Source organism: Aegilops tauschii, chromosome 7, assembly GCF_002575655.3.
Source record: "Aegilops tauschii subsp. strangulata cultivar AL8/78 chromosome 7, Aet v6.0, whole genome shotgun sequence".
Lineage (NCBI taxonomy): Eukaryota > Viridiplantae > Streptophyta > Magnoliopsida > Poales > Poaceae > Aegilops > Aegilops tauschii.
In genome coordinates this window covers 81,990,501-82,003,573 of record NC_053041.3, presented here as the reverse complement: position 1 = coordinate 82,003,573, position 13,073 = coordinate 81,990,501, and the positions used below count along the sequence as shown (strand labels likewise).

At 51.1% G+C, this 13,073-nt stretch overlaps 1 protein-coding gene across 1 annotated transcript; it reads left to right on the top strand.

The window, feature by feature from the left end:
• The first annotated feature begins 9,711 nt into the window (after positions 1-9,711).
• On the top strand, positions 9,712-11,606 carry LOC109739230 (F-box protein At5g07610). The gene is made up of 2 exons (XM_020298321.4): positions 9,712-9,855; positions 9,959-11,606. Exon 2 carries the CDS (start codon positions 9,985-9,987, stop codon positions 11,170-11,172), a length of 1,188 nt encoding a protein of 395 aa, XP_020153910.1. The 5' UTR covers positions 9,712-9,855; positions 9,959-9,984; the 3' UTR covers positions 11,173-11,606.
• Positions 11,607-13,073: the final 1,467 nt, after the last annotated feature.

Genomic DNA, 13,073 nt, shown 5'->3' with positions numbered 1-13,073 from the left:
GGCTAGGGTTTCCCCTCCACCCGTTTGTTCGCGGCATCATGTATTATTACGGGATCGATCTTCACGATCTGTCCCCCAATTCCTTCCTCAACATCTCAACATTCATCGTCGTGTGCGAGGCTTTTCTTCGCATCTCGCCACATTTCGGCTTATGGCTGAAGATTTTTAATGTGAAGCCCAAGGTAGTGGGCGGCGAGCATGCCGAGTGCGGGGGTGCTATGGTGAGCAAAATGCCCAACGTCACATGGCCAACAGGCACCTTTAATGATTCCATCAAGGAGTGGCAACAGCAGTGGTTTTACATCACCGAGCCGCGCGACACGGAATGGGCCGCTACTCCCGAGTTTTGATCCGGAGCCCCTCTGCGGCTTACATCCTGGGTCAAGAAGGGCCTGAACTGGTCTTTGTCCGATGAACTGTCGGTGCTCCAGACGTGCGTTAAAGATATGGAAGACAAGAACATCGAACTTGTCAATGTAGTCCAGGTGATGTTAGTTCGCCGGATCCTGCCTTGTCAACACCGGACTTGCAATCTATGAGAATTCGATCTGGCCAAGCACCAAACCCTACGAGAGCTCTTTGGCTCCTTGCACAAAGACATCTGGAAGGTGCTTTTCAAGTCCGCAAATCATGGCCGGACTCAGCCAAGGACCGCGGGTACCAACTGTCCCGCCCTGCAAGCTCGGTAAGTCATCATACTTTTTATCCGCATAACCCAAAGGAAACACTTAATGTGTTTTCCACAACTCTCCTAGGGCTGGACGAAGAAGGCGGAGCTGATCCATTGTCCGGCCCCGCTGCCCGAAGAACCGGCCGTCCCACTTCTGACGAAGATGCTGGTCCCGGCGCCTTACAAGGTGCCGAAGAAGACAGCCGAGAAGGAGGCCAAAAAGACCGGGGGCGGCCTTCGTCGCCGCGGCACTTCAGACACAATATCCGAAGGCTCCAATGCCCGTTCCACCTCCAAAGAGGACGAGGAGGAGGAAGAAGATGAATCCCCCGCGGGGGGAAGAAAGAAGAGGACGGCCTCCGCACACTTGGAGGCCGAGTCGCCTAAAAGAGGAAAAGCTCCTCTTCCGGAGGAGTCCACTGCCGCCGCCGACAGCGGCCCGACGTGGGATCCCAGGGCCAAACCCCTGGTGAACTTGTGAGTATATAAAGTCCGAGTACGTTTATGCGTCCAGACTCATCATGGCATAATATTTTAACCTAAGCCATATTTTTGTAGTCCGGCGAGGTCCCGTACCAAACAATCCTCATCAGAGGATTCGCTGAGCTCGAATGCTATGGAGAGCGGGACGCCCCCGAAGGCCCCTTCCCCCAAACAGGTGAATAACACCGAGGCTTCGTCCCAGAAGGACCCCGGCCAAGGAGGAGACGAAAAGACCGTGAAGGCGGTGCCTGAAGGTCAAACTTCAGGGGCCAGACACATGGGGGAGAAGATTCCCATGGGAGCTGACGGCGGGGGCCATCTTGAATTCGGCTCCCAGCCGGATGCAATTCCGGAGATCAATACGGCTCCAGATCAAGCAGGCAGCCTCCCTCAGCTGGGGGGGGGGGGTGTGCCTGTTCCACCGGCAACCTCTGTCCAACCAGAGGTGTCGGATGCTTTGTTGGTGGCGCTGAAGAGCGCCTCCATCGTCGATGAACACCATGCCCTTATGGGTGCGGTGATTGAGAAGATTCAGTCTGCTGGGAGTAGACTGAATGAAGCCTGTATCAGCCTTATAAAAGGTTTTGAGGTATGTTTTATGGGGTTTCGAAGAGTGTCATGGTATGGATAGTAGCCCCTGATACACTGTTCGATGAAAGAAAGAACCAGACAGAGGATCAAATTTATGTTCGCAGGAAGACTCATTTGATGACATCTATCTCACTTCTTTTATAAGCAGGCGTCTGTAGCGGCTGCTGCCTCTCATACTGCGGAGGTCTCCGGACTGAATCAAAGTCTGGAGCGGGCCAAAGAAGAACTTGGCCAGTTGAAAATGCAGTTGGGAGATAAACAAGGTATGCACAAGTCTTGTTCGCGTTTATTGCGAATAAATTTTTCAGTATGATAAAATATGTTTCATGATTTAGGCTAGGGATGATGACCGAAGTCGGGGCTCTTAAGAAAGCTGTGGCCGAGGCCGAGAAAAAGGCAGCCGTAGAGCAGGCTCTTCGTGAGAAGAACGAGGCTAGGGTTATTGAAGCTGAGCAGGAGCTTCAAGAGGCAGTGAGGAAATGTGAGACCTTGGAGCAGAGTTTAACGGAGAAAGAATCCGAACTCACCAAGGCTCATCAGGCCACGAGCGATGCCCGGGGGGAAACCCAAAGTGCCCTGCAGGGGATCCAAGAGGCGAGGAAGATCGCGGCGGGTAAGGCTTTTTTCCATGTAAAGCAAGTATTTGAGGAGAAAATTATGTTTCTAATTTTGAATTCGGATTTCTCCAGGGGTATTTGCGGAGCTGCCCCGCAGTATATCGGATGCCGCCCAATTCTACCGAGCCGAAGAAAGGAACACTGCGGATAAGCTCTTCTAGTCGCAGTATCTGGCACCGAATTATCTGGTGCCGTTTGCCGATCAACTGAAACAGCTGATCGAACTGCATAAGGCGGCGGAACTAGCCATGAAGGATTTGATTATCCAGCTATGGCCCGCTGAGTCGATTCCAAGCAGCTACTTCGGGCTCGTGAAGCGGCTTGTAAGTGCTTGCCCTCGACTTGACGTCATCAAGAGGTCGGTCTGCATAGAGGGTGTGCGAATGGCCTTCGCCCGCGCAAAGGTGCACTGGGGGAAGATGGATGCTGAAAAGCTAATGACCGAGGGACCGCCAGAGGGGAAGGAGCACCGCAAGCCTGAATTATATTATGAAAATGTCCTGAAAGGATCCTACCTTGCAACGGAGCTATGCACCAAGGACATTATATTTCCGTGAATGCAAATCATGTTGTCCTTTGTAATGTTTGAACAAGGTCATTTATATTATTTATTGCCCGTTATATAAAAGTTTATCCTCCTGCGCTGCCGTTTTATATATTAATCCTGAGAGTTGGCCAGTCGTCGGCTTCTGCCCCCACGTAGGAAGTACGGGGGTGTTCAGGATAAACCTGATCACTCTTTATCCCAGTTTTGGGTCCTTCAAAGGAGGTGTTCAGCACAACGAACCAGGCAATCGGACTATAGGGCTTTATCACTCTCACTTAGCCATAGGAGCTTTAGGAAGGTAGGCGCAGCCCCTGGTGTTCGGAAGACCGCACGAGGGGCTCTATAAGCACCTGATCGGAAGAAAAACCGATTCATCGCATGCTGCATTGGTTATGGCATTATGCATCCTTAAAGATTTTACAACCTCTCGAATAGCTGACCAGCTCTCGCCGTATCATGACAGTCAGTTTTCGGCTTTCTCTACTGAGGTGCTCGTCCGGAAGAACCGGGACACAATCGCAGTAGTTCTCCCAGTGCTACCTTAGCCGATATAGTGGAATGTAAGGTACCAAAACATGGGAGCCGGGCAAACCCAACTATTGACCCAAGACATGATTCAGAGCTGATGCATATAATGCTATAGGTTCGGGGTGCCGAACTTCCGTGAAGGTGTTCAGACTTTATTGCCGTATTATGGGTAAAACGAAGCCCCTGGTATATTTGAAGGCATATCACGGTGTACGGATGCCACTTGACAAAAGAATTTTAATAATAAATAACAGCAAATAAGCGTCATATGAATCCACATGTTGTATTTGAATAGTACGTCGATGCGTATGAGTACAGGTAATGTGATAAAAAAGTAATATGACAGTGGAACCTGCTGAGACCAGGGGGGAAGAAGCTGCGTGCGGATCCGGAGTATAGTCGGATGGTCATCGCGGGGAATATATATGGATTCCCTTGCGCGTTCGAGCTGCCTCCATATCGCCCGTCCTGGTCGGCGCAAAGGTGAACCTGCAAAGGAAATGTAAGAAATGTTTGTGTGCCGGAGAGCGGTTGAGCCGCTGTGTGCGGCCTGTCCTGTCCTTCGCCGGAGTGTTAATTGAGCTCTGGACGAGCCGGGCTATCCTGCCGCGAAGTAGTTCGGAGTCCTTTGACGGTGTCCGGGAGCTTGGCTGTCGACTCGAGGTTCGGCTGCAAGGTGCTGCTCGTTGCTTCTGCTGTTAAGGCAGCGGTTTACTCGTTGGTGCCGAAGGAAAGTTCGGCCTTGCCATTAACCGTGATGACGCCGCGTGGACCGGGCATCTTGAGCTTACGGTAGGCATAATGTGGCACCGCGTTGAATCGAGCGAATGCAGTTCGTCCGAGCAGTGGCTGATAATCACTGCGGAAAGGGACGATTTCGAAGATTAACTCTTCGGTACGGTAATTGTCTGGTTATCCGAAGACTACCTCAAGGGCGATGGAGCCTGTACAGCTAGCTTCCACACCTGGTATAATGCCTCTGAAAGTGGCTTTAGTGGGTTTGATCACCGAATGATCGATGCCCATCTTGCGCACTGTGTCCTGGTAAAGCAGGTTTAGACTGCTGCCTCCGTCCATAAGGACTCGTGTGAGGTGGAACCCGTCAATTATTGGGTCGAGGACTAGTGCGGCTGGATTGCCCTGTTTGGCGTTAGCCGGACGATCCGTGCAGTTGAAGGTGACCGGCCGTAGTTTATATTGTGGGACGACTAGTTCCGTTAAGTCGGCATCCCTAAGGGTGCGCATCCGGTCCGGGTTGGGAATGTGGGTGTTGTTTACCACGTTCACCGTTTGGATTTGCGGGGGAAATTTCTTTTGCCCTCCTGTGCTTGGTGGTCTGGGCTCTTCGTCGCCATCATCGCTTTGAGACCCCCCATCTCTGTTTTTGGCGCCTGCCCTGCCGGCTTGTTTGAAGACCCAACATTCTCTATTGGTATGGGTGGCTGGCATTCCTGGGGTGCCATGAATTTGGCATTGGCGGTCGAGTATGCGGTCCATACTGGATGGACCCGAATTGTTATTTTAGGGTGGCCCTTTCCGCTGACCGGACTTAGAGCCAGGCATTAACTGCCGTATCTTCGGCGTTTTCACCATATTTGCGGCGCTTGTGTTTGTTGCGTCGGGGTGTGCCGTTGCTATCTTTGGCCTCTGATGTGCCAGGTTTGCTTGCTGTGTTGTTGCTACGGGCCAACCAACTATCTTCGCCCACGCAGAAGCGGGTCATAAGTGTCGTGAGGGCTGCCATGGATTTTGGCTTCTCTTGGCCGAGATGTCGGGCGAGCCACTTGTCACGGATGTTATGTTTAAAGGCCGCTAGGGCTTCGGCATCCGGACAGTCGACAATTTGGTTCTTTTTAGTTAGGAACCGAGTCCAGAATTTCCTGGCTGACTATCTGGGCTGTTGTGTTATGTGACTTAAATCGTCAGCATCCGGTGGTCGCACATAAGTGCCCTGGAAGTTGTCCAGGAATGCGTCTGCCAGGTTCTCCCAACTTCCGATGGAGTTTGCCGGCAAGCTATTCAGCCAATGCCGAGCCGGCCCTTTGAGTTTTAGCGGGAGATACTTGATGGCGTGTAGATCATCCCCGCGGGCCATGTGAATGTGGAGGAAGAAGTCCTCTATCCATACCGCGGGGTCTGTAGTACCATCATATGATTCAATGTTCATGGGTTTAAACCCTTCTGGGAATTCATGATCCATTACTTCATCGGTGAAGCATAGGGGGTGTGCGGCGCCTCTGTGCCGGGCTATATCATGACGCAGTTCATATGAGTCTTGTCTGCTGTATTCGGCCCGGCCGGATTTGTTATTATATCCGGCGCGACGGTCGTCGTCACGCGTTGGGGGGCGCCCTCATGATCCGTAGATCGATCTTTTATGTCCTGCTTTATTTTCCAATACGTCTCGCAGGTCCTGCGTGTTGCCCCGGGCCTTGGTGTTTTTGTTTGACAGGCGACGGGGTGCGGGCTGGTCTTCGGGCTGATATGTCGCTCTGTCTCGGCCACGAGGTGGCCGATCAGCCGCATCGTACGCTGGTAGTGTAGGTTTTACTGCTTCCTCCTTGAGTTGGGGTAGTAACCTGCGCTTTGGGTAACTCTTGGTTGGGCGTTCGAGTTCGTATTCCTCGGCCGCCAGGACCTCGGTCCATCTATCTGCTAGCAGATCTTGGTCAGCTTGAAGCTGCTGCTGCTTTTTTCTTCAGGCTTTTTGCTGTGGCTATAAGCCGACGCTTAAAGCGGTTCTGTTCGACGGGATCCTCGGGCATGATAAATTCTTCGTCGCCGAGGCTCACCTCGTCTTCGGAGAGGGGCATGTAATTGTCGTCCTCAGATTCTCCGCCAGCGGCCTGTTCCTTAGGGCTAGCTTGCCCGTCCTCCTGCTCGAAGCCTGGCTGGAGGGGATTGTTTTCGTCTTCGGCATTATCTGCAGCGTTATTGTCTCTTGTGCCGGCATCCTTTCTTTTGCTATGGCGGGGCTTAGAGCGGCGCCGCTGACGCCGGTGCTTGGGTTGCTCTTCGGAGGGATTATCCTCCATTGCCTTATCGCCATCGCCTTCTTTGGGGGTGTCCACCATGTATATATCATATGATGAGGTGGCAGTCCAGCGCCCTGTGGGCGGTGGTTCCTGTTCGTCTCCTGCATCGTCGTCCATACCGTCGATGTCTTCGGAGCCGAAATCGAGCATGTCGGTTAAGTCGTCGACAGTGGCTGTTAAGTGGGTGGTGGGTGGGGAACGAATTTCTTCGTCGTCCGCTTCCCACTCAAGCCGGACATAATTCGGCCAAGGGTCTCCTGACAAGGAGAGAGACCTCAATGAATTTAGCACGTCGCCCAGGGGCGAGTGCTGAAAGATATCCGCGGAGGAAAACTCCATGATCGGTGCCCAATCAGATTCGATAGGCACGGACGCAGGCGGTTCAGAACCCGTGGCTGGGGACGAATCCAAGTGTCCGACAACACAGGTCTCATAGGAGGTGAAGTCAACGTTCAGCTCTATCGCCGCTGAGTGCGCGGCCTCCGTGGCGGGGTCTATCCACCCATCCTCGGACGGCACGATCTGCTCCGGATTGAGGGCCGGAGTAGCTGCAGGTGTGATCTCCCGGACACTGTCCGACGGCAGAGCTAAGTCATGCTCGTCGTGACTGTGCGGCACACCTGACATGGGCTCGAATCCGTCGAAGATCAAGTCCCCGCGGATGTCGGCAGTATAGTTCAAGTTTCCAAACCTGACCTGATGACCAGGGGCGTAGCTCTCGATCTGCTCCAGATGGCCAAGCGAGTTGGCCCGCACTACAAAGCCGCCGAATACGAAGATCTGTCCGGGGAGGAAAGCCTCGCCCTGGATCGCATCGTTGTCGATGATCGAAGGAGCCATCAAGCCTTTATCGCGACGGCACAGTGGAACTCTCAATGAAAGCACCAATGTCGGTGTCAAAACCGGCGGATCTCTCGTAGGGGGTCCCGAACTGTGCGTCTAAGGCGGATGGTAACAGGAGGCGGGGGACACAATGTTTACCCAGGTTCGGGCCCTCTCGATGGAGGTAATACCCTACTTCCTGCTTGATTGATCTTGATGATATGAGTATTACAAGAGTTGATCTACCACGAGATCGTAGAGGCTAAACCCTAGAAGCTAGCCTATGATTCTGATTGTCGTTCTACGGACTAAACCCTCCGGTTTATATAGACACCGGAGGGGGCTAGGGTTACACAGAGTCGGTTACAAGGGAGGAGATCTACATATCCGTATTGCCAAGCTTGCCTTCCACGCAAAGGAGAGTCCTACCCGGACACGGGATGAAGTCTTGAATCTTGTATCTTCATAGTCCAACAGTCCGGCAAAAGTACATAGTCCGGCTGTCCGAGGACCCCTTAATCCAGGACTCCCTCACAGGGCTAGCACAATGCAGCTGATGAAGATGTGTGATGCTGCCAAGCAACCGATCCAAGGTGCCTGATGCTTTGAGACGTCTACCTTTTGTTGCTTCTACCCGGGGAAAGATGATTCTATCTGGCTGGCATGTTACTGTGTCTGTTCTAGTTTGATCTTTTGAGAATGTAATAGGCTAGACTTTATGTCGTGCTACTCAGGCTTTCGCCCCATAACACTCGTTTCGATGGTGAGCGAGTGTGGTGGGTTTCCTGATAGTGCTGGAACTCGCTCTACCTCTTTCCCCCCTGACTTTTCCTGTTGGAACTTGTTGTATTTCCGTTCTATGCAATGGAAAGGGGTAAAGCCCGGTTCTAAAAAAAGGAATCCTTGGGCTCTAACCCCTTCATCATTCAACTCACAAGGGACGAGGTCAAACTCTGGAACTTGGCGGGTGCTGGGATCCCTTTCGACCCGGGCTGAGTTTCTGTATGTATGTTAGGTTTTTTTTCCTTTCTTTCCTCTTTGAGCCTTTCCCGGGACTCCCCTATACTTTGTTTTTCCCTCCCGATCAATGAATTTGGTAGACCACCAGTCCACTACCAACATTCAAAAATACATGAATTGGACTGCCTCACGATTGGCCGGGAGTTACAACTTGATGCCCAAGGAAGATCTCCCCTATTTGGTTGGCCTGATAAGTGACATTAAAACGGCCTTAAAAGGATTTGCATCCCACATAAAACTCAAGGAGGAAATGCAACGCAGTAGCATATGAATGGCTGTGTCATCTGGGAAGAATGGGGACTCATACATGATTGCAGACGTCCTAGAGTGTCTACGCCAAACTATGTTCCCTTTTCAAATCTGAATGTAACCTTCCCCTAGAGTAATTAGGTTTACTCTTGATCCTAAAAAAAGGAATAGTGACGGTGTTTGAGGCCCATTGGAACGGTGTTTGAGGCCCATTTGGGAGTCCCGTACTCTCCCGTTGGACGGTTGGAGACAAACACATCGCCGGATTGCTCCTCCCCCCGTCCGTCTTTGAGTTCCACGCCACCCCATACTCAGCACCGAGTAATGCTACACATACATAGGTTTACACGGGTTTTACAAACAGATGAGTTTTGATTGGAGAATAAGGGGAAGGAGGGGCCCACCCCCGTGAAAATCAGGGGGGAGTGGTTAGTTAGAAAGAAAAAAATCCTAGTTAGTGTGTAATTGCGTGTAAGCCTTTGTATGTTTAGTATTATTGCTCAGCACCTCGCCCCGCCGTCTTCGAGTCCCGTGCTCCCGTTGGAGATGCTCTTACAGCCCAGATAAAAGCCAACACATCGCGCCCCGCCATGGCACCCAAAACCTCGCCCCGCCGTCGTGCACCCAGAAACCTCGCCGGTGGGGACGGACTCCCTCGCAGTTACTCGCTTCTCTGCTGGTACGTACGCCACGTTCGCTGTAGATTCATCTCTTCCTCCCAGCTGCTTCCCTTGCCGATGGCGATGCAATCTCTCCTCCTCCACCCCTGTTCGCAGATTTACCGCCTCCTCTCCCCACGGCGATGGCGGACGGCGCCAAGGACATTGGTAAGCGGCGGAAGCCAGCGGACAGCCTCACCGATGACCATTGGTTGCTACTGCACCGTCTAGGTTGAATTTTGACGAATTTCCCCCCGCAAAAAAAGAATTTTGATGAATTTGCTTTAGAACAACTAAAGTGCAGGCTTAGAGCATCTCTAACAGATACCGCAAACCGTGCCATCCGGCAAAAACCGTCTGTTCGCGGGACGGAGGCCGTTTTACCGGCCCGAATAAATCCCGCAAATTCAGCCCAACACAGCAACACGGCTGAAGTGCAGGCTGAAAACTAGACAAAAGCCCAACACAGCAACACAAAGCCCAATACATCAAAACTCCTCATTCACTTCGCCTATCTTCCAGTTCCACGCCACACATCACACCTCGCCTCGCCGCCGCCGCGCACCCAAAGCCTCGCCGGCGGGGACGGGAGCACCTCAGATAGGCTCTCTCGCCGTCACTCGCTTCTCCTCCGGTACGTACGCCACATTCTCCATAGATCCTCTCTTCCTTCCTTCCTGCTCCCCTCACCGATGTCGATGGATCTCCAATCTCTCCTCCTCCGCCCGCGTTCGCAGGTTGACCGCCTCCTCTCCCCACGGCGATGGCGGTCGGCTCCAGGGACATCAGCAGGCGGCTTAATCCAGCGGACAAGCTCACGGAAGACCTCCTCATCGAGATCCTGTCGCGCGTGCCGTACAAGTCGCTGTGCCGGTTCAAGTGCGTCTCCAAGCAGTGGCGCGGCATCATCTCCCACCCCGACCACCGCAAGGCGCTGCCGCAGTTCCATCTCCATGACCTCGCCGGATTCCTTTACTCGAGCCGCGACCGCAGCGTTGGCCATTTTTCATTACTTCGCAATTTCGCCCATGTCTCGGCGGGAGGCCGCCCTCGTATCCGCCCTTCACTCCCCTTCCTGCCTGACTGCGAGCTATTCAACCTTCTGGACAGCTGCAACGGCCTACTCCTCTGCCGCCGCTTCGAGACCTTTGGTTCGGGGGCATTTGATTACGTGGTGTGCAATCCTGCCACGGAGAAATGGGTCGCCTTGCCCGGCTTCTTCAGCAAGATGCAGACAGCTCGCTTGGGGTTCGACTCGGCCGTCTCCTCGCACTTCCATGTGTTCCAGTTCATGGAGGACGGGGCTGCAGATGCAAATGCAGATACAGAGGACGACGACGACGATGATAGTGATGGCCACGTCAAAGGGGTTGAGATCTACTCATCCAAAACCGGGGTCTGGAGTCACAAGGACAACGGTTGGGGCTTTGCTAGGATAGTGAGCGATTCTAAAAGTGCCTTTGTCAATGGTTTTCTGCATTTGCTCGCTGTCGAGTCTGCGGTGCTGGCAGTGGATGTGGAGGGAACTACTTGGAGGGTTATTCCTATGCCAGACGATGAGGATGCTCTCATAATAGATGTTGATTACGGGTTCATTGATTTGTCTCGAGGGCGTTTGTATTTGGCAAATAGTGATCAGCATGATCCTTATAAACTGTCGATCTGGGTTCTCGAGGACTACACCAGTGAAGTGTGGGTCTTGGAGCACGGTGTCAAGTATTTGAATCTATTTGGAGTGAAGAATGTCCAGCTGGGACACGAGTACCATATTGTCGCCCTCCACCCACAACAAAACACGATTTTCTTGGTTTATGGTCATGACAAAGTACTGATGTCTTATGAAATGGATAGTGGGAAAGTGCAGTTCATCCACGATCTTGGACATGATTCCCTGGAGCCTTATCTTCCTTATGTTCCCTTGTACTCAGAGGCATTGGCAGATTGGCACTGATAGTCTGGCTTGCATATCACTGTTCTATTCTTGACCTTTTAGATAATGGTGAATCATAGGTCCCAAGTAACATCAGCAGATATTTGGTTAAATCTTTCTGATGTTGCGTTGCTTCTCTTCTATTGCCGAGTGTACTCTTTAACCTCATTTTTGCACTTTATGAGGTTATCTGTTCCAGTTAATTTGGTAACACTTGCTATGTGTACAGGTTGCCAGCAGCAACTGCTGCAACAGCATTTACTGTTTAACTTTGTGGGGGCTGTCATTAATTTGTATCATGATGTTTGTGATTTCCAGATTATTGTGTTGGGCTGTTGGCGCATGCCTTCTTTTACAATGATTGTACTATCTGTGTTCTATATGTTGACACTTTTTGTGCATTCAAACTATGTAATCTTACGTGTAGTAAAACATGGGTGGGAATACATGTTCTACTCCTCTTGTCAGTGTGGTAAGATCTTTTCTTACCATTGACATACTGGTGAACAATGGGGCATGGGGGTTTATGTTCCTTTGCTCCTTTTTTTTTGAAAAATCCTTTGCTCCTGTCAATGCTGAAATGATCAGCACTAGTGAATCAAAGTTATTCTTTTCTTTTAGATGTTTTCTGAAGTTTAAAGCATCAGAAGTAAATTTTTGTTGATTCCATCAATAAAATTGCTTGATTCCCTCCGTGTCATATTCAGTTCTAGTGTTGGATCTAAGCCTGAAACTAAACTTTTGTTGATTTGTTCTAGAAAATTGTCTGATTCACTTCCTGCTGTACTTGGTTGCAATGTCTTATCTTTGCCAGCGGATGCTTTTAACTGTCGTTTAATGCAACACAGGATGATAGGTACTGTCTTTTTCGGATGCGTCTACAGTATATTCAGTTAGTTTATCGGGATAATGAGTAGGACACTCTGAACTTTTAGCCTCCACTAGTAAAACGCCCGTGCGTTGCTACGGGCTATAATACATATGAATCAAACAGAGGATTAAGGTCGTCTTCAAGGTCGAAACTCATTTCTCCTTCATACGTACCTGCATGTTTTGATATCAAACGGGCACCCAACGGGCTGCCCAAAATTCAACTGTCTAGATAGTCCGGACTCCCCCAAATCCATCCCATATATGAGGGGAAAATGTGGTTGTCTAGACTATCTGACATGTTATCTTCAATACGCAGTCCCAACACAAAAACCACATCCCACGACGCACCCTTCCCTTTTCCTGCCAGACCCTCCCCTCCCCACTCCGTTTACCGTCGTAGCGGGATATTTCTCGCTGGATCCTTCTTCTTTAAAACCGAATGACATCCACCTCACCTTCGCCATGGCGCCCTCTCTTCTTCACACCGTACTTCCCCACGGATCGCTAAGGAAGAGTCCTCTGCCAACGCCCCCACTCCCCGCCCTGATCCCCCCCTGCGGTGCTTGTGTCACTCCTCCACCGAAGGCATGTGCCGCCCGTGATGCACCTATGCCAAGAAGGCAGATCCAATGTCGGTTGAGCCATTGCCACGTTGTAACATATAGTTGAATGTTGTGCATTACCATGAAATAAAATTATGATCTCCTTTCTTGGGCAAGCAACTGATATGCCACACTCGATTATTAACTGTTGAAGGAACGAACCAATACATTTAACCTTCTATCCTAACCAAATAATTGTACAACTTGATAAAAAATATCTACTTGCTCATGCAATTTGCTACAAAGCCTTCTCAAATGAAATGCAATTTGCCACATTTTCTAAAGTAAGAAAAATTATTCTGCTTAGACAGTAAGGAGCCCCAACCCCCATCCCACTCACTCTCAACCCCCACTCTTATCACAAAATCCACTAACTCATGTTCTAAGTGAGCCAGTGATCGACGTGGCCGTGGCAGGGCAGCAACAAGGGACAAGAGCAGAAACGGC